This window comes from Macaca nemestrina, chromosome 13 (assembly GCF_043159975.1).
Source record: "Macaca nemestrina isolate mMacNem1 chromosome 13, mMacNem.hap1, whole genome shotgun sequence".
NCBI lineage: Eukaryota > Metazoa > Chordata > Mammalia > Primates > Cercopithecidae > Macaca > Macaca nemestrina.
The window spans coordinates 109,147,310-109,169,317 of record NC_092137.1 but is presented as its reverse complement, the minus strand read 5'-3'; the positions used below and the strand labels follow the sequence as shown (position 1 = coordinate 109,169,317).

Sequence of the window (22,008 nt, the reverse complement as noted above, 5' to 3'; positions counted from 1 at the left end):
GGTGGGGTCTCACTCTTGTCACCCAGCTGGATGCAGTGGCGCTATCTCGACTCACTGCAACTTCCGCCTCCCCAGCTCAAGCGATCCTCCCACCTCAGTCTCCCGAGTAGTTGGTACCACAGGTGCACCCACCACACCGGCTTGTTTTTTTTTTGTTTTGTTTTGTATTTTTGGTAGAGACTGGATTTCACCATGTTGCCCAGGCTGTTCTCGAACTCCTGGGCTCAAGTGATTTCCCTGCCTCCACCTCCCAAAGTGTTGGGATTCCAGGCGTGAGCCACTGCAACGGCCATTATTTTATTTTTGAGACAAGGTCTCTTTCTATCTCCCAGGCTGGAGTGCTGTGGCGGGATCATGGCTCACTGTAGCGTTGACGTCCTGGACTCAATCCATTCTCCCACCTTAGCCTCCTGGGTAGCTGAGACTACAGGCATGCCAGCTACAGGCATGCACCACCATGCCCGGCTAACTTTTTTCTTTAATGTAGAGACGGGGTCTTACTATATGTTACCCAGGCTGGTCTCCAACTCCTGGGCTCGAGTGATCCTCCCGCCCTGGCCCCAGGTGCTGAGATTACAGGTGTGAGCCACTCTGCTCAGCCTGATTTTTTTTTTTTAAACAAGATTAAAAAAAAAAAAAAGCAAGCTTAGAGCCTTTCTGAGATTCTTAGGGGGGACCTTGGCTTCCAAAAGATTAAAAACCACTGGTCTAGACAGAAGTTAGAATGTTCTTTCAACTACATAACTTTTCCATTAAATAAAGTGGAGTGGTGGCAAAATTTTGAGGATTCATTGTTATGACCACTTCTCTCTTTACACTTAAAGAATATTTTTTTTCCCCCAAACAAATTGAAAGTCATTTACATTAGAATTTGGGGGATTTCAGTGGAATATGGATTAGCTAGTGAGTAACTTTGGAACATGTGAAGCTATTCTATAAAGTTAGGTTTGAGTGAAATGACAAAACAGTGCGCTTGGATAGAAGGTAAAGAATGGAGGGAGAAGAGGCAGTGTCTGTGAAGAATATAAAGAGGTTAATATTCTCCCCCAGTTTGGCAGAGGCTGGCCATCTGTGAACTGACCATGCTTTCTAGAATGTCTGAGTTTTGGAGTGTGATGATGTGTCTGTGTATCTTATCTTTCTAGTCTTCCATTGTGCTTTCATTTGTTAGTCTCCTCTTTGTTTTGCCATTTTTCTACTCTCCTCACGTGCTTTTGCCCTTCTTAAAAATATTATTCGCCTGTAATTCAAGCACTTTCGGAGGCCGAGAGACCAGCCTGACCAATATGGTGAAAATCCGTCTCTATTAAAAATAACAAAAATTAGCCGGGCGTGGTGGCAGGCGCCTGTAGTCCCAGCTACTTGGGAGGCTGAGACAGGAGAATTGCTTGAACCCTGGAGGCGGACGTTGCGGTGAGCAGAGATTGCGCCACTGCACTCCAGCCTGTGTGACAGAGCAAGACTCTTGTCTCAAAAAAAAAAAAAAAAAAATTAAAAAAAATATATAATTCTTTCTCTAGTTTTTCTTTTTCCATATGGCTTCTGTTTAGTTTTTCTAGGTTCTGTCAAGTTGGTTTCTTCTTCTGCAGCTGCTTCCTACTTCTCAAAGGCTACTTGACAGCTCTTATTATTATTATTATTATTATTATTTTTTTTTTAGAATAGGCTCTTGCTGTGTTGCCCAGGCTGGCATCAAATTTTTGGGCATAAATGATCTTCCTACCTCTGTTTCCTGAGTACCTAGGACTACAAGCAGGCGCCTTTGACAGCTGTTAGTTGTTTTTTCTGCCCTTTACATCTATACTTCATACTTCTGAGCAACACACATATATACTTTTGTTATTTTTAATTCCCTGTCTCCCATTTTGGACATTTTCTTTTTTTTCTTTTTTGGGGCAGAGTCTCGCTCTATTGCCCAGGCTGGAGTGCGGTGGCACGATCTTGGCTCACTGCAAACTCCACCTCCCGGGTTCATGCCGTTCTCCTGCCTCAGCCTCCCGAGTAGCTGGGACTACAGGCACCTGCCGCAATGCCCAGCTAATTTTTTTTGTATTTTCAGTAGAGACGGGGTGTCACCGTGTTAGCCAGGATGGTCTTGATCTCCTGACCTCGTAATCCGCCCACCTCGGCCTCCCAAAGTGCTGGGATTACAGGTGTGAGCCACCGTGCCCAGCCCCATTTTAGACATTTTCTACTGACTTTCTACTATGCTCCTCCCAAACTGTCCTCAGACACTTTGGTTTGCCCCTCATTCTTTCAGTACTGTTATTGCAGTTTTTGTTTAAATGAATATTTCACATTTATATAAATATCATAAGGTAAATATTTTTGCATTTGAATTGCCCCTGTTATGCAGTTTTGTTTTTCCTGGACTGAATAATTGCTTTATTTTTTGGTTTGTTTATGTTGTGTTACTCCTTGTTTACTTGAACTCAGCAATTTAAACCCTCAAATGTGGTCATACTGGTCACATAATCCCATCAATTTCAGCTTAAAACATTGCTTGATTGATTGTCTTTCTACCTAAGATACCCTTACTAACAGACTCCTCCAACCCGGACTGGTTTTTCTTCCTCTTTACTATACAGCTGTGCTCTTGGGACTTCCCTTTGTCATCAGCTTGAGAAGTCCCTTCACCTCTTTTCTGAGTTAGACACTTTATTTCTTGTATCTCGTGTCCTCTTGATTTACTTTCTTTGTTTTGGTGTAGCATAGCCTCACTTGCTTTGAGGAAAAGTGGATGAGAGGTTTTTGTTTTGTTGTGTGTGTTTTTTTTTTTTTTTTTTTTTTGATACGGAGTCTTGCTCTATTGCCTAGACTGGAGTGCAGTGGGGTGGTCTCGGCTCACTGCAGCCTCCTCCTCCCGGGTTCAAGGGATTCTCCTGCCTCAGCCTCCTGAATAGCGGGATTACAGGTGTGCGCTACCATGCCCGGCTAATTGTTTTCTTTTTAGTAGAGATGGGATTTCACCATGTTGGTCAGGCTGGTCTTGAAACTAATGGTATGCCTGCAAAACATCTTTACTTAATTTAGTTGATCATTTGGTTATCGAATTCTGAGCTTGAAATAATTTTTTTCTCGATTTTGAGATCATTGCTCCATTTTCTAGAAGTTCTGTTAGAAGTCCCATGAGATTCTTGTTCTTGGTAACTTAAAGGTTTTCTGGAAGTGTCCTTTCAATTGGGAAACTCATTTCTTTCAGTTCTGTAACATTTCTTGTATTATTTCTTTGACCATTTCTTACCTTTTTTTTAATGATGTTTACCTGAAAGTTGGAGTTTCTCTAATTTTTCTCTTATTCTCCTCCTTTTTTTTTTTTTTCTTTTTCTTTTTTGAGACGGAGTCTCGCTCTGTTACCCAGGCTGGAGTGCAGTGTGCAATCTCAGCTCACTGCAAGCTCCACCTCCCAGGTTCACGCCATTCTCTTGCCTCTGCCTCCCAAGTAGCTGGGACTACAGGCGCCTGCCACCGCACCTGGCTAATTTTTTTGTATTTTTAGTAGTGACGGGGTTTCACCTTGTTATCCAGGATGGTCTTGATCTCCTGACCTCGTGATCTGCCCACCTTGGCCTCCCAAAGTGCTGGGATTACAGGTGTGAGCCACCGCACCCAGCCTCCTCCTCTTTTTGTTCTGCCTTTTGAGAGATTTACCGTTATGTTCCAGGGGAAGTAGATTGGGGAACTCATGGTTCACTATATAGACTTTCCTTTTTTTTTTTTTTTTTTTTTTTTGAGACGGAGTCTCGCTCTGTCGCCCAGGCTGGAGTGCAGTGGCGCGATCTCAGCTCACTGCAAGCTCCGCCTCCCGGGTTCCCGCCATTCTCCTGCCTCAGCCTCCTGAGTAGCTGGGACCACAGGCGCCGCCACCTCGCCTGGCTAATTTTTTGTGTTTTTAGTAGAGACGGGGTTTCGCCGTGTTAGCCAGGATGGTCTCTATCTCCTGACCTTGTGATCCGCCCGTCTCGGCCTCCCAAAGTGCTGGGATTACAGGCGTGAGCCACCGCGCCCGGCCTAGACTTTTCTTCATTGTCCTATATAATCACTGCCTTCACCCTTGTTGGAACTTCACAGATTTGGATCTGATCAGATGGGTTTGCTGAGAACAGCAGCTTTTTTGGAGGATTTTAGGGGTAGAGGAATCCATTTGACTGTGCAAGATAGAGATGATGTGGTGTCTCTTAGGGTCTGACTGTTCCTGTTGTCAGCCCTACATCAGTTCTTGATATTTGGCAGCTTAAGTGAATTCAGGTATTTGCTTATAGTGACATCTGCTGTTATGGAAAGAAGTACTGCTTGAATCAAGTATTGTCCTGTTTACATAACATGGGCTCTGCTGCTTCCTAGCTGTATATCTTTAAACAAGGCACTTACCTGTTTGAGCTTCAGTTCCCTTGTAAAATGAGGTTAGAGGCAAAATAGAATATAGAAAAATAATTTATAAAGTTGTTTATCTTAAGATTGTCTACTTTAATAACATAGTTGGAAGCAAAGAAGGTAACGGAATTATTTTTCTATTATGTGTTCGCGTTGTACCTTGAATCTATTTCTTCATTTGGAAAAGGGGGAACTGGCCGGACACGGTGGCTCACGCCTGTAATACTAGCACTTTGGGAGGTGGAGGAGGTCAGATCATGGGGTCGAGAGATCGAGACCATCTTGGCCAACATGGTGAAACCCCCATCTCTACTAAAAATACAAAAATTAGCTGGGTGTGGTGGCGTGCGCCTGTAGTCCCAGCTTGTACCAGGGAGGCGGAAGTTGCAGTGAGCTGAGATCAAGCCATTGTTCTCCAGCCTGGCAACAGAGCGAGACTCCATGTCGAAAAAAGAGAAAAAAGAGAGGGGGAAACAAGCTCTTGTTTCTTTACATGCTGTCCTGACTATTGTGTATTATTTTTGTCACATATTTTCTCCTGTATCTTTTAAATTTGTGCATTTAATGGGGAGGGGAGACTGTGTACCCAGTTCTTATGTATTCTCTTCCTTGCTTTAAAAAGTATTTGTGTTTAATTGCAGTTCAGTTCTTAACCTGTTTTCTCAAGTCTTTGTTAAGAATACTAAGTGAAGTTTAAGATTGCTTATAGTTCTTTTTATTTTATTTATTTTTTTGAGATGGAGTCTTGCTCTGTTGCCAGACTGGAGTGCAGTGTAGCCATCTTGGCTCACTGCAACCTCCGCATCCCGGGTTCACGCTGTTCTCCTGCCTCAGCCTCCCAAGTAGCTGGGGTTACAGGCGCCTGCCACCACGCCTGGCTAATTTTTTTGTATTTTCAGTAGAGACAGGGTTTCACCGTGTTGGTCAGGATGGTCTAGATCTCCAGACCTCATGATCCGCCCGCCTCGGCCTCCCAGAGTGCTGGGATTACAGACATGAGCCCCCGCGCCCAGCCGCTTACAGTTTTTTACTTTTAAGATGTATTCTGTTTAGGATGGACAGTCAAAATACTGTCATACCAGGATCACTTGGAATAGTTTTCTGAGTGTCACAGAATCTGCCACGTTGCTCAGGCTGGTCTCAAACTCCTGGGATTAAGTGATTTGCCTGCTTTGGCCTCCCAAAGTGCTGGGATTACAGATGTGAGCTACACTCCCAGCTCTGAGTGTCACTTTTTGACATAGTTTTTTAAAAAAATCAACTTTATTAAGGTAGAATTGATATACCATACAATTAATCCATTTAAAGTGTACAATTACTTGATTTTTGGTGTATTACATATTAATTTTTTAAGTTGTAGAAAACTATAACAATTTGCCATTTTAACCATTTTTAGTTGTGCAATTTGGTGACATTAACTACATTTACAGTGTTGTTTAGACATCACCACTGTCTATTTTCAAAAGATTCTATTACAGAGATCCTGTAGCTATTTAGTAGTAACTCTACAGGTCCTCTTTTCTGCAGTCCCTGGAAACCTCTGCCTACTTTGTTTGTCATGACTTTGCCTATTCTGGATATTTCATATTAATAGGGTTATATAGTATTTGTGCTTTTGTGTCTGGCTCATTTCACTTACCATGTTTTCAGGGTTCATATGTTTTATAGCATGTGCCAGAATTTCATTCCTTTTTATAGCTGAATAATAGTCTATTTTATATATATTCCACATTTCATTTACCTCTTCATGTGTCATTGGATACCTGGGTTGTTTCCTTCTTTTGACTTGCAAATAATGCAGTCAACACTGGCGAACAGTATCTTGAGTGCCTGCTCTCAGTTTCCTTGGTTATATACCTAGGAGTAGAATTGCTGGATCATATGGAAACATTTTATGTTTAGCTTTATGAGGAACCCCTAAATTGTTTTCCATAGTGGCTGCACTATTTTACATTCCCACCAGCAATGTATGAGAGTTCCAATTTCTCTACATCTTTGTCAACACTTAGTTTCTATTCTTTTTGATTGTATTGGCTGGGATAGGTGTGAAGTGATATCTCATTGTGGTTTTGATTTGCATATTCTAATGAATCATGATGTTGAGAATGTTCTCATGGTTTATTGGCCATTTGTATATGTCCTTATAGAAATGTTTATTCAAGTCCTTTTTTTAAAAAAAAATCAGGCTCTCGCTCTGTCGCCCAGGCTAGGGTTACAGCCTTGACCTCTTGGGTTCAAGCAACCCTCTCACCTCAGCCTCCTGCGTAGTATAGGCATGTGCCACCACGCCTGGGTGATGTTCTTTTTTTTTTTTTGGTAGAGGCTGGGTTTTGCCATGTTGCCCAGGCTAGTCTCCCACAGCCTCCCAAAGTGCTGGGATTACAGGCATGAGCCACCAGCCTGGCCTATTCAAGTCCTTTGATTTGGGCTTTTATTTTATTTATTTTTATTTTTTTTTTAGTGTATTCTACTACTTTTATGACTTGGGTTTTTTAATTGGGGTGTCTTTTTTGTTGAATTGTAAAAATTCTTAATATATTCTGAATATTAAACCCTTGTCACATATGTGGTTTCCGAATATTTTCTCCCATTCTGTAGGCTTTGCAGAATAATTTTTTTTTTTTTTTTGAGATGCAGTTTCACTCTTGTTGCCCAGGCTGGAGTTCAGTGGCACCATCCTGGCTCGTCGCAACCCCTGCCTTCCAGGTTCAAGCGATTCTCCTGCTTCAGCCTCCTGAGCAGCTGCGATTACAGGCATGCGCCACCATGGCTGGCTAATTTTGTGTTTTTAGTAGAGACAGGGTTTCTCCATGTTGGTTAGGTTGGTCTTGAACCCCCAACCTCAGGTGATCCACCTACCTTGGCCTCCCAAAGTGCTGGGATTACAGGCGTGAGCCACCATGCCAGGCTACAGAATAATTTTAATTAAATCCATTTTATCTGGGTTTTTTTTTGTTTGTTTCTTGTGCTTTTGGTGTCATATCTAAGAATACATTGCTAAATCCTGGGTCATGAAGATTTACCCTGTTTTTCTTAGAGTGTTGTGCTTTTTGCTCTTATATTTAAGTTGTTGGTCCATTTTGGGGTCATTTTTGTATATAGAGTGTGGTAGGGTCCAACTTTATTCTTTTGCATGTGGAAATTTCGTTGTACCTTCACCATTTTTATAGAGACTGTTGTTTCCTTATTTAATGGACTTGGGTCCCTTGTCAGCACCAACTGGCCATAGATTTATGGGTTTATTTCTGAACTCTCAATTCTGTTTTATTGGTCTGTGTGTATCTTTATGCCGTATGACACTGTTTTGATTGTTGTAGCTTTGTGGTAAGTTTTGAAATTGAGAAGTGTGAGTTCCTCCAAGTTTGTTCTTTTTCAAGAGTTTGGCTTTTGGGCACTTTGCAATCTCATCTGAGTTTGAGGATTGGCTTTTCCATTTCTGCAGAAGTGACCATTGGAGTTTTGGGATTCCAAATTTGGGAAATAGGGATTGCATTGAATCTGTAGCTCACTTTGGAGAATATTGACAGCTCAACAATATTAAGTCTTCCTATGTATGAACATAGATGTCTTTACATTTATTTAGGTCTGTTAAATTCTTTGAGCAGTTTTGTTTTTGTTTTTGTTTAGACAGGGTTTGGCTGTGTCACCCAGGCTTGAGTGCAGTAGTGCTATCACTGCTCACTGCAGCCCTGACTCCCCGGGCTCAAGCCATCCTCCTGCCTCAGTCTCTGGAGTAGCTGGGACTACAGGCAAATGCTGCCATGCCTGGATATTTATTTTGCATTTTTAGTAGATGCAGAGTTTTTCCATGTTGCCTAGGCTGGCCCCGAACCCTTGGGCTCAAGTGATCCCCTGCTGAGGCCTCCCAAAGTGCTGGGATTGCAGGTGTTAGCCTGGCCTTGAGCACCGTTTTATAATTTAAACGTACAAGTATTTCACCTCCTTGTTTACATTTATTCCCAGGCATTTTTTCTTTTAGATGCGATTGTAAATGGAATTGCTTTCTTAACTTCTTTTTCTGAGTGCTCGTTGATGGTACAGTAGTCCCTTCTTATCCACAGTATTGCCTTACGTAGTTTTACTTACCTGCGTCACCCATGGTCCAAAAATATTGAATGAGGCCGGGCGTGGTGGCTCACGCCTGTAATCCCAGCACTTTGGGAGGCTGAGGCGGGCGGATCACGAGGTCAGGAGATCTAGACCATCCTGGCTAACACGGTGAAACCCCGTTTCTACTAAAAATACAAAAAAAAATTAGCTGGGCGAGGTGGCAGGCGCCTGTAGTCCCAGCTACTCTGGAGGTTGAGGCAGGAGAATGGCGTGAACCCAGGAGGCGGAGCTTGCAGTGAGCCGAGATTGCGCCACTGCACTCCAGCCTGGGCGACAGAGCGAGACTGCATCTCAAAAAAAAAAAAAAAAAAAAATTGAATGGAAGATTAAACATTTCATAAGTTTTAAATTGCAAATCGTTCTGAATAATATGATAAAATTTCACAGCCTGCTGCGTCCTACCCAGGACACGAATCATCCCTTTGTCCAACATATTCACGCTGTATGTGCTCCCCACCCGCTAATTACATACTAGCCATCTCAGTTATCAGATCAACTGTTGGAATATTGCAGTGCTTGTGTTCAGGTAACCCTTATGCTATTTAAAATGGCACCAAAGAGCAAGAGTAGCAATGCTGGCAATTCACATATGCCAGAGAGAAGCCATACAGTTCTTCCTTTAAGTGAAAAGGTGAGTTTTTGACTTAGGAAAGAAAAAAGATCATGTACTGGGCTTGCTAAGATCTATGGTAAGAACAAATCTTTTGTCCATGAAATTGTGAAGAAGGAAAAAGAAATTTGTGCTAGTTTTGTTGTGACACCCCAAACTGCAAAAGTTACAGCCACAGTGTGTGATAAGTGCTTAGTTAAGATGGACAAGACATTAAATTTGTGGGTGGAGGACACAAACAGGAAACATGTTTCGATTGATGGCAACCTGGTTTGGTACTGTTCATCGTTTTGGACATTCACTGGGGTCTTGGAATTTCAAAAATAAGATGTTTGAGTAGCTGTATATTCTTTATTACATGGATGGAACATAATCTGGTTGTATCAGCAATTTTTTTTTTTTTTGAAATGGAGTCATTCTGTTGCCCAGGCTGGAGTTCAGTGGTGCGATCTTGGCTCACTGCAGCCTCTGCCTTCTGGGTTCAAGCGATTCTTGGCTTCAGCCTCCTGAGCAGCGGGAATTATAGGTGTGTGCCACCATACCCAGCTAATTTTCGTATTTTTAGTAGAAATGAGGTTTCTGCATGTTGGCCAGGCTGGTCTCGAACTCTTGTCTTCAAGTGATCTGCCTGCCTCAGTCTCCCAATGTACTGGGATTACAGGTGTGAGCCACCGCACCCAGCCTGGTGTGTATCAGCATTTTGAACTTTGGAGTTTATGTAACCAAGGAACCAGGCTGTGGACCTTGTTTATTACTTGAAGAATTCAATGTTTATTTCTGCCTTTTTGAATACTTGACTGTAAAATACTGATCTGATCTGTAGGGAGAACAGTACATGGACCAGGGAATCCTCAGTGCCTTAATAGGTCCTAAGTACTTACTTATTCTTTCCCATAGAGATTTATACATGGTAGGAGAAGAGATTTCTGGAATACCTTTCCTCCCCCGAGAAAGCTGGTTTCTTTTGTTTGTTGAGTGAGAGAGTGGTACCACAGGGTTTCCAAGATTTCCAAGGCTGATGAAAATTCTTAACTTCTGTTGTCCGTCTGTCTTTCTTGAATTTATTTTTTGTGTGTATGTATTTATTATTTAGAGACAGGGTCTCCCTGTGTCACCCAGGCTGGAGTGCAGTGTCACAGTCATAACTCACAGCAGAGTTAATCTCCTGGGCTCAAGTGATTCTCCTGTCTTGGCCTTCTGAGTAGCTAGGAACACAGGCATACTCCACTATGCCCAGCTGTTTTTTTCCCCCTGGAGACAGGATTTTGTTGTGTTGCACAGACTGGTTTCAAACTCTTGGCCTCAAAGCAGGCCTCCCACCTTGGTCTCTGAAAGTGTTAGAATTAAATAGAATTAAAGGTGTGACCAACTGCACCCAGCTTATTTATTATTAGTAGTATTTTTTTTTGGAGATGGGGTCTTGATCTGTTGCCCAGGCTGGAGTGCAGTGGCACGATCTCAGCTCACTGCAACCTCTGGCTCACTGCAACCTCCGTCTCCTGGGTTCAACTGATTCTTGTGCCTCAGCCTCCCGAGTAGCTGGGAGGCATCCGCCATCGTGCCTGGCTAATTTTTGTATTTTTGTAGAGATGGGGTTTCACCATGTTGGCCACGCTAGTCTCAAACTCCCGAGCTCAGATGATCTGCCCATTTCAGCCTCCCAAAGTGCTGGGGATATAGGCATGAGCCACCGCATCCAGCTCTATTTTTTGTTTTATGACAGGAAATTATAAAACATGGAATTATGCATTTTTCAGGCTTTTAAAAAAACTTTTAAATGAATGAAAACGACATATCTGAACATAAACTTAGGACAAATTTTTACTACTTTTGAAAAAATGTTAGAAAATATTTCTGTATGAAAAGTAAAACAATTTTCAATATTTTTTTAGAAGTCAATGAAAGGATTCTATTTTGCAAAGCTGTATTATGAAGCTAAAGAATATGATCTTGCTAAAAAGTAAGTACAAACTGTAACATGTATTCGTTTTTTTAAAAATCAATGCCTTTTCTCATTTTATTTGAAATAGGTAAAAATATGTTCTTTAGTAGTTCTTCCTAAGTGTATTCTGAAATAAGGGATTTATCACTCAGACTGATGCTAAGGACCAACCTAGATTCCATTGAGATTGAAACTGTAATTAGTGTTTTCTGCATGCTGCTGTTTGTTTATACCAAGGGCAAGAAATTGTTTGTCTTAAAACACTTTTTCTTTTTTTTTTTTTTTTTTGAGACGGAGTCTCGCTCTGTCACCCAGGCTGGAGTGCAGTGGCCGGATCTCAGCTCACTGCAAGCTCCGCCTCCCGGGTTCACGCCATTCTCCTGCCTCAGCCTCCCGAGTAGCTGGGACTATAGGCGCCCGCCACCTCGCCCGGCTAGTTTTTTGTATTTTTTAGTAGAGACGGGGTTTCACCGTGTTAGCCAGGATGGTCTCGATCTCCTGACCTCGTGATCCGCCCGTCTCAGCCTCCCAAAGTGCTGGGATTACAGGCGTGAGCCACCGTGCCCGGCCTTAAAACACTTTTTCTAAAAATTGTCTTGTGTTAGAGTAAAAGAGGACCATGCCTATAGCTTAATTTATTTTTGGTTAGATATCCGATACCTTAATCAGATGGGAAATAGCAGTGAATAAAAATTAAACTGTAATTGCAAGACAGGAGAATAGCTCGTATAAAAGATCTTTAATTGACACAATATGTGATGCTCTAAGGCTCTTATCCTAGGGATAAGAAGCTTGGTGATTCTGATTTCCTGACTTGGGGTGGATTAAATCAGGAAATGAAGAGGGAGGCAGGCATTTTTTTTTTTTTTTTTTGTGGCAGTATCTGTCTTTCTTGCCCGGACTGGAGTGCAGTGGCTGGCTCCATCTTGGCTCACTGTAACCTCTGACTTCCGGGCTCAAGAGATCTTCCCACCTCAGCGCCCCAAGTAGCTGGGGATACAGATGTGCACCACCACACCTAGCTAAGATTTGCATATTTTGGTAGAGACAGGTTTCACTGTATTGCCCAGGCTGATCTTGAACTTCTGAGCACAGAAGTCTGCCTGCCTCAGCCTCCTGTAGTGTTGGGACTACAGGTGTGTGTTATTGCTCCCAGCCGGGAGGCAGGCTTTTAAAGGCATTCAAAGATGGAAATGCTGGTAAGAAAGGAAAAATGGTGGTACATAAGTTATGTAACTAGCAGCACTGTGACTGTTAACCCTTGTACCTTTTTACTGTGAGACTTTGCTCCCTTAGTTTAGGTCTGGCCTAATTTCTCTGATCGTAATACTGTCAAGGAACCTAGAGGATATTTACTTACTTTAGTTGTTACTTGATTTGAGAAATGGAAATTTCCTGTATTTGGTACTGTAATTAGTAATTTTTCTTCTGTTTGATTTTAGCTGGATATAGTACTGTTAGAAATTACTTTCTCGCTTAAAGGGTAAATATATTTCCCTTTGTTGTTTGGGAAGTTGTTACTCTTTAGTATTTTGCATTATGATAACTTTAAAAATGTTTACTGTAATTACTTTTCTAATTTATTTGCAAAACTGTTAGTGCTTTACTAAAATGTGATCAGAAAGAAAAAGCAATTTATATGTTCCTTTCTTATGTGTGGATAACACTGGAGAAAAATTTGGTAATTGTGACATTTAATGGTAAAATGAGTATGTGGTCAACTCTATGTACGTGTTTTTAAGTATTACCCATTTCTTTCTATGAATACTTTTGAGTTATCTGCATAAATAGTGGTAGTCTTGAGTAACAATATATAACAAGTTTAGTGGTTGCTTTGGTTTAAGATGTATTCTTCAGTTAGCATTTAAAAGTACAGTTCTAAGTTTAATTTACTTTTGTATTTTGAAAACCAGATACATATGTACTTACATAAATGTGCAAGAGAGAGATCCCAAAGCTCACAGATTTCTGGGTCTTCTTTATGAATTGGAAGAAAACACAGACAAAGCTGTTGAATGTTACAGGGTAAGTTATAGGATTCAAATATAGCCTTTGCATAGCCAAACACATGATGCCAAGACAAATTTATATGAGTAAGTCAAATATATTTTATGAATATGATAAAACAGGCATTGGTATCACAGTACCATTATGCGATACAGCTTGGAACAGATTTAGAATTGTTTAACACCTGTAAATCGTAAGTCTAACGGTCAGACACGGTGTTCTTTTGTGTTTTTTGCATTCAAATGATACAGATATAACTTTTATTTGATTAATTTCCAGAAAATTCCAAGGCACTTTAACACCTTTGAAGTAACATGTTTTCTCTAGAAGTATAATTTTTTAATGGTTGGAGTGATAATTTTTTAACCTTTATATATAAGTATATATCCTCCTACATACATACATACAATTTACTAATCTTTAGTTTCTTTTCTGATATTAGCGTTCAGTGGAATTAAACCCAACACAAAAAGATCTTGTGTTGAAGATTGCAGAATTGCTTTGTAAAAATGATGTTACTGATGGAAGAGCAAAATACTGGGTTGAAAGAGCAGCTAAACTTTTCCCAGGAAGCCCTGCAATTTATAAACTAAAGGTAAAAAAAACGTAAAGGGAGAAAACTTGAGACATAACCATTTCTAATATTTGGAGTTCAAATTACTTCAGTAGCAAACCTTAAGCCTAGGTGTTTGTGTTTCCTTTAAAATTTTTCTTTAAAAAGTGTATTAAAACCTTTCTGAGTAACTGCTGTCTTATTAGGCATTCTTATACTTTATAAGTGACATTTACCCTTCTGGGATAATTAATATTTTAGGGATTTTACAGTTTAGTAGCTGTAAATTAAGTAGAGCTAAGATTTACATTAAAGAATTTGGTGTACAATTTTTGCTTCATTAAGTGAAAATTACCTACAGGATGACAGTTTAGGGATATTTTAAAGAACAGTTTTCTAATAACTATTGTCTGAAAGTAGAAGGGATTATATTTTGAGATAGTAAGGTTTTCAAGCAAAAGATAAAGGTGTTTGTCTAGTATATAAGACGTAATTACTAAAAATGATAGGAAGTTCTTGCCAGTGTGTTGACTGGTTCTGATATTCTTTATAGAGTAAACAGTTACTTAGTAAACTAACTGTTCTGGAGAAAATCTACACAAATATGTTTGGCAAACATTTAAAATGTATATTGTAATGTTTATTAATGTATATTTTATTGTGCATGTACAATATTAAATTATAAATGTATATTTACCTTTAGCAGCCTCCTACTCCCATTATGTTTCTGATAGAAATTTAAAAAATTTTAATTTTGAAATAATTATAGATTTTTTTGCACAAGAAGTTGCAAAGATTGTACAGAAAGATCCTGTATACTACTTCATTTTTCCCCAGGTTGAGCATTCCAAATCCGAAATCCTAAATGCTCCAAAATCTGAAATTTTTTGAGCACTGACCTGATGCTCAAAGGAAATGCTCATTGCAACATTTTGGATGTCAGATTTTCAAATTTGGGATGCTCTACCTGCTAAGTATCCTGCAAATATTCCAAAGTCTGAAAAAATTCAAAATCTGAAATACTTCTGGTCCCAAGCATTTTGGATAAGGGATACTCAACCTGTTTTACCTGACCAAGCACAATATCAAAATCAGGAATTTTGACATTGGCACAATGTGTGTGTATAGTTTTCTTTCATTTTATCACATGTGTAGATTCATACCACCACTGCCGTCAAAATACAGAACTATTACCACAGAGATATTCCTCATGCTACCCCTTTTGTAGTCACGCTACTTCCTTCTCTTCACTATGCCTAACCTCTGGCAACCATTAATCTGTTCTCCATCTTTATACTTTTGTGATTTCAAAATGTTATGTAAATGTCATCATGAAGCATGTGACTTTTTTTTCTTTTTTCTTTTTTCTTTTTTTTTTGAGATGGAGTCTCGCTCTGTTGCCCAGGTTGGAGTTCAGTGGCGCAATCTTGGCTCACTGCAACCTCCGCCTCCCAGGTTCAAGCTATTCTGCCTCAGCCTCCTTCGTAGCTGGGACTATGGACACACGTTACCATGCCCCGCTAAGTTTTGTATTTTTAGTAGAAACAGGGTTTCACCATGTTGGCCTGGCTGGTCTCGAACTCCTGACCTCAAGTGATCTGCCCACCCCAGCCTCCCAAAGTGCTGGGATTACAGGCATGAGCCACCGTGCCGGGCAAGCATGTGACCTTTTGAGGTTGGCTTGTTCACTCAGCATAATACAATTTGTGATTCATCTAAGTTTTGTATATCCATAGTTGGTTTGTTTACTTCTGAGTAGTATTTCATGGTCCACAATTTAACCAGTCCCTGTTTGTTTGTTTTTTTCTTCTTTTTTGAGACAGAGTCTTGCTCTGTCTGTCGCCCATGCTGGAGTGCAGTGGTACTATCTCAGCTCACTGCAACTTCTGCCTCCCGGGTTCTCAGGTGATCCACCCACCTCAGCCTCTCAAAGTGCTGGGATTACAGGTGTGAGCCACGGCGCCCAACCTTAACCATTCACTTTTGAGGGGCATTTTGGTTATTTCTAGGTTTTGGCTATTGTTCAACTGCTATGAACAATCATGTATAGATTTTTGAAGCTGAAAAAGCATTGAAAATGCTTCCAAAGATACATATTACTGACAAGTTAAGTTTTTCTCCCCAGTAGTAAGCTGCTGGATTTTAAATATTAGTCTAAAATGTTAGGTCTAATTGTGCAGATTTCTTTACTATATTCTTTAGGTGTTATGCCTCAAACATAATTCCCATGTTGGGCATGGCAATCCAGTTAATTTGGTGTCAGTAGTGTTAAAGAACATACATAATGGTAGGGGATTCTTTTCTTGCAGTGTAACAAGTTAGATACTTTGAAGCATTCTTTAAAGACTTTCTTTAATAACTTGAAGGCACTGTTACACCTTTCCTGTGTCAGATTTTTTTTTTTTTTTTGGAATTGAAATCCATGAGATTTATAACTCTCATGCAAAGCAAATCCATTTCTCCTAAAATTTAAGGCTTGCTAAGGTAAACAATTTCTGACATTTGTTTAATGAATGAGAGTATTACTGTTGAGAAGGCTTTTTCTCTCGAGTATGAGATAGAACTTTTTAAAAGCACTCAGTGGTTTAAAAAATTTTTTTTAACATAGAGTCAAAGACTAGGGCTTTTGCAGATAGGGAGAGGCCAGGGTATCATCCACCTTATCCAGAAGAGGAGAAATTGATAAAGGAGAGAGGGGAATGAAATACAGACTACAAATGGGTGGCTTGGTCTTTGATAGCAGAGAGAGTTGGGGGAAGATGAGTTTAAGTAGGTAAAGTAAAATGGAATTTATATGTGATAGCATCAGGTTTCTCAGTGAGGGTTGAATCTCCGTTATAAGTTGAAAGTGAGAGTCAAAGGAAGGTATGGGAAAGTTGAGGAAATAGGAGGTGTGAAGTGTCAGGGAGTGGAGAAAGTGAACTGTTAGTACTAAAATGGTATTTTGTTCTAGGCAGGACCGGTTTGAGGGTTGAGATAATGAAAATGAAATCAGTTAGCCTGGGATTGTGATTTCCCAAATCTAAGCACGCAGAAACCAATTGGGAGGGTTCTTCTGAGGATAAGAGGGAATTAGTTGAAGGGATCTGTAAGCAAACAGCAATTATGGATATAAGGGATTATAGCATTTTTTGCCTGACAGAAGAAAGTGTGTGTATTTATATGTGTTTACAGGTGTTTAAAACTTGATGATGTCGTTATCCTGAAGGGAACTTGTCATGTGGTGGAGAAGTATATTTCTGGCAGTAAGGTTATATAGGCTCCCAGTGAGGTGGAAGAGTAAGAAGGGTGGTATGCTGGTTTCAGTGGTATGACCAAAATACAGATTTTGAAAACCTGTGTCAGTGGCAAGTGGATGGTTGAGGTTGGAGTGGAGGACGACGTCACTGGAGATGAGGTGATTAAAGAACTGAGTAGTCAGCCTGGGCAACACGGCAAGACCCCATCTCTACAGAACATTAAAAAAAAATTTAGCCAGGCATGGTGGTGCATGCCTGTGCTCCTAGCTTCTTGAGAGGCTGATGTGAGAGCATCGCAAATGAGAAGTGAGTGGCCACAAACCCTACTTCCTCTCCTTGTCATCATGGCAGTGGGGGTTATCCTGAGATGACACTCTCTTCATTTAAGGTCAGGAGGTGATGACAGTGCTTTGAGATGATGATGAAGGTAACAGAATAGTGGGAGGAGAGGGGATGCGGGATTGAGTCAGATTTGAGGAGATACAGAGCAGTTTGAAGGTAAGAACTTTGTTGCCGAGGATTCACTGGGGACGTCCAGGCTTCTGGTGGTGACTCAGATGGACAGGGATGTGTGGCAATAGTCCTGGTAGTCTCTTTGAGGAGAGTATGAGCTACTGCAGTACTCACAGATGCTTTTCTTCATATACAGTTCTTGAGGGTTAGTTTCTAGGTTGTAAGCAACTCTCAGAAGGGATGAATAAGGCTTATAGGATGGTGTTTTTGGTGGCATCATCATAAAGCTAGACATAGTGGAATGGTGCTCTTTGGGAGCATGACTTGTTTAAAATTGCACAAGTGTTACTCTAATGATTTTTTTTCCCCTCTAAATAGGAACAGCTTCTAGATTGTGAAGGTGAAGATGGATGGAATAAACTTTTTGACTTGATTCAGTCAGAACTTTATGTAAGACCTGATGACGTCCATGTGAACATCCGGCTAGTGGAGTTGTATCGCTCAAATAAAAGGTTGAAGGATGCTGTGGCCCACTGCCATGAGGCAGAGAGGAACATAGCTTTGCGTTCAAGTTTAGAATGGAATTCATGTGTTGTACAGACCCTTAAGGTAGGTAAAAGCTATTGGGTCTTTACATTTCTATGTAGGCAATTAGCATATTTCTTTTTGTACTAAAGCAGCAGTGCTCCTCAAGACTTACATTTCTTTTATTTATGTAGAACAATTATAAAATGAAATTTTTTACTAGGATCAGTTAAATTTATAATGGGAAGATTGGGGAGATAACTGTGATGAATGTATATATTTTTGGTGTTTTCATTTATAAGGTTGATGTAAAAATCAATATAGTTTCACAAACATGGAGTGGGAAAAGGAATTTGTAGGCATAAAATGGTTAATTTCTTAACATTTGATTAAGTTTTGTAACTTACTGTTCATTCCACAAAATAGGAATATCTGGAGTCTTTAGAGTGTTTGGAGTCTGATAAAAGTGACTGGCGAGCAACCAATACAGACTTACTGCTGGCCTATGCTAATCTCACACTTCTTACGCTTTCCACTAGAGATGTGCAGGAAAGTAGAGAATTACTGGAAAGGTACGTTGACTTTGACGAGAACACTTTAGTGTAAATTCAGTTTTTCTTTTTACAGTAAGTTCATTGCTCTAAATTTCTTTACTGAATCGTTATTTCTATAATGTACCTAGGAGTTATAGTTAATACAGTGAACCACTAGGAGGCAATCTTATTTTTCTTCTTTTATGGAGAAGTTCTAATTGGTTTTATATGACTTTGCTTTTTAGAGAATTCTTACAGTTCAAGCTTGATTAAAATTAGCCTTATGGTTACTCAGTTTTGTCATAGTCAAACTTAAAATGAATGTTCTAACTGCTATTTCATATTTTATTTTTTATAATGATATAATCTTGAGTGAAAAAGTTCATCTGTCATCAGATGGCTAGGTTCATATGTACTTAGCATCACTAGTATTTCAGAAAATACTGTTTTAGCTAAGAAACAAAAATGACACAACTATGTGATTTTTCTTTTTTCTTAAATTTTGATTTTGAGAACCAGTGTCTCCATTTTGAAAATAAATTCCATTGGACAAAAACATCACTTGGATTTATATAAAGATGCTAGTTTAGAGCAGGAGTTGATTAGAACTTGTGGGCCAAATATGGCCCCTGCCTAATTTTGTTAATAAAGTTTTATTGGAATACAGCATGCCTCTGGTTATGTAATTGTCTGTGGCTACTTACATACTATAGGGTTGGAGTTGAGTGGTTGCAGCAGAGATTGTATGCCTGTAAAGCCAGATTAGTATCTCCTCTTTATAGAAAAAGTTTACTGATTGCTAGTTTAGGCTGTCCATTTGTTTGGAAGTTATTTCCCCATCTGGTATAAAGAAAGAAACTCATTTCATTGAGTGCAGGGAGTAGGTAATTTTCTTGAAAAAGTACATAGTGTCCTAAATTGGTAGGGTAAGACCAGTATCTGAAAGAAATAACTTTAAGATTATTTTAGAAAACATGTAGGATGTTTTAGTTTGTATTCCTTGTGTACTCAATTTTTTGGTCACAAGTTCCTTTTACGTTTTTCTTAAGGACATCAAAGATCTTTGTATGTGGGTTATTTTCTTTTCCTCCTGTCGCCTCCCCTTTCCTCCCCCCTCCTCCCATCCCTCCCCCTTCCTGCCTTCCCTTCCCACCTTCCCTCCCTGCTTCCCATCCCTCCCCACTCCCCACCCCTCCTGTCCCCTCTCATCTCTGTTTTTTAGATGGAGTCTTTCTTGCTCTGTTGCCAGGCTGGAGTGCAGTGGTGCGACCTTGGCTCACTGTAACCTCCGCCTCCCGGGTTCAGGTGATTCTTCTGCCTCAGTCTCCCGAGTAGCTGGGACCACAGGCGCGCATCACCATGCCCAGCTAATTTTTGTATTTTTAGTAGAGACAGGGTTCAGGGTGGTCTCAATCTTTTTTTTTTTTTTTTTGAGACTGAGTGTCACTCTCGTGAGGCTGGCATGCACTGGTGCAATCTTGGCTCACTGCAGCCTCTGCCTCCTGGGTTCAAGTGATTCTCTTGTCTCAGCCTCCTGAGTAGGTGGGACTACAGGAGCCCACCACCGCACCTAGTTTTTTTTTTTTTTTTTTTTGAGACAGAAGTCGCCCAGGCTGGAGTGCAGTGGCGCAATCTCGGCTCACTGCAAGCTCTGCCTCCTGGGTTCACGCCATTCTGCCTCAGCCTCCTGAGTTGGTGGGACTACAGGCGCCTGCCACAACACCGGGCTAATTTTTTTTTTTTTTTTTTTTTTTTTTTTTTTTTTTGAGACGGAGTCTTGCTCTGTAGCCCAGGCTGGAGTGCAGTGGCCGGATCTCAGCTCACTGCAAGCTCCGCCTCCCGGGTTCACGCCATTCTCCGGCCTCAGCCTCCCGAGTAGCTGGGACTACAGGCGCCCGCCACCTCGCCCGGCTAGTTTTTTGTATTTCTTAGTAGAGATGGGGTTTCACCGTGTTATCCAGGATGGTCTCGATCTCCTGACCTCGTGATCCACCCGTCTCAGCCTCCCAAAGTGCTGGGATTATAGGCTTGAGCCACCGCGCCCGGCCAGACCCGGCTAATTTTTTATATTTTTAGTAGAGATGGAGTTTCACCCTGTCATCCAGGATGGTCTCGATCTCCTGAGCTCGTCATCTGCCCTCCTTGGCCTCCCAAAGTACTGGGATTACAGGCGTGAGCCACCGCATCCGGCCCACACCTGGCTAATTTTTGTATTTTTAGTAGAGATGGGGTTTCATCGTGTTGGCCAGGATGGTCTCGAGCTTTTTTTTTTTTTTTGAGATGGAGTCTCACTCTGTCGCCCAGGCTGGAGTGCAGTGGAGCCATCTCGGCTCACCACCAGCTCCACCTCTAGGGTTCACGCCGTTCTCCTGCCTCAGCCTCACGAGTAGCTGGGACTACAGGCACCCGCCACCACACTCAGCTAATTTTTTGTCTTTTTAGTAGAGACGGGGTTTCACTGTGTTAGCCAGGATGGTCTCGATCTCCTGACCTTGTGATCCGCCCACCTCGGCCTCCCAAAGTGCTGGGATTACAGTCGTGAGCCACCGTGACTGTCCAATCTCGATCTCTTGACCTCCTGATCCGCCCACTTTGGCCTCCCAAAGTACTGGGAAGTCTCAATCTCTTGACCTCGTGATCCGCCTGCGTTGGCCTCCCAAAGTGCTGGGATTACAGGCCTAAGCCACTGCTCCTGGCCGTATGTGGGTTATTTCTATTAGTGTTTATTACATTAGAAATTAAAGAAAAAATATGTAATCCATTAAAAATGTAATAAGCCCATTGCATGTTAATGATAATAGCTTTTTTTTTTTTTTGAGACAGTTTTGCTCTTGTTGCCCAGGCTAGAGTGCAATGGTGTGATCTCGGATCACTGAAATCTCTGCTTTCCAGGTTCAAGCGATTCTCCTGCCTCAGCCTCCCAAGTAGCTGGGACTACAGGTGCCCACCACCACGCCCAGCTAATTTTTTGTATTTTTAGTAGAGACGGGGTTTCACCATGTCGGCCAGGCTGGTCTTGAACTCCTGAACTCAGGTGATCCACCTGCCTCGGCCTCCCAAAGTGCTGGTATTACATGTGTGAGCTGCCGCGCCAGACCAATAATAGCATTTTTTATGAAAAATAATTATTTTGCAACAACAAAAAAGTAGTCAGAAAAGTGTCATTGTTTTTGCATTTTTGTAAATCTTTTTAATGTCTCACTTAATAGAACATGGCTAGATTCTCATTTGCTTCCTCTTTCAGTCTGTAAAACTATATTACATGTCATGAAGCCTCTGGAAAACTCAGCTCAGCCGGGTGGGGTGGCCCAGGCCTGTAATCCCAGCACTTTGGGAGGCCGAGGTGGGCAGAAAAACAAAAACAAAACAAAACAAAAAACAACTCAGCTCTACATACATGAGAAAATGAGAATGTAAAATATAAAATTTTTTGGTATTATTGTAAAAGTAATTTTAACCTCTTGGATCCCCTGAAGGGGTTTTTAAGAACCCTCAGAGATCTTCAGACCTCAGTTGCTCTGGTTGCTTTATTGTAAGCTACTTTAAAATCATGCTTCACGTTTAAGTGTTTGCTTTTACTTTTCTTCCAAAGTGAAGATTTGGAGAAACATTAGGATTTAGAAGAACTAATTTAGAATATAGATTACAAATAATAGGCCAGG

At 40.9% G+C, this 22,008-nt stretch overlaps 1 protein-coding gene across 6 annotated transcripts in view; it reads left to right on the top strand.

The window, feature by feature from the left end:
* The window catches only part of LOC105471838 (E3 SUMO-protein ligase RanBP2), a 70,385-nt gene that overhangs the window by 1,975 nt on the left and 46,402 nt on the right, over window positions 1–22,008 (top strand). For 4 of the 6 annotated variants that reach the window (XM_011724591.3, XM_011724590.3, XM_011724589.3 and 1 more), the window contains exons 2-6: window positions 10,987–11,054; window positions 12,950–13,061; window positions 13,486–13,638; window positions 17,667–17,897; window positions 18,240–18,385. In XM_011724591.3, the coding sequence (XP_011722893.2) occupies window positions 10,987–11,054; window positions 12,950–13,061; window positions 13,486–13,638; window positions 17,667–17,897; window positions 18,240–18,385 (710 nt within the window). The remainder of the gene's footprint in view (window positions 1–10,986; window positions 11,055–12,949; window positions 13,062–13,485; window positions 13,639–17,666; window positions 17,898–18,239; window positions 18,386–22,008) is intronic. The other 2 variants (XM_071077136.1, XM_011724588.3) reach the window with 1 other exon arrangement.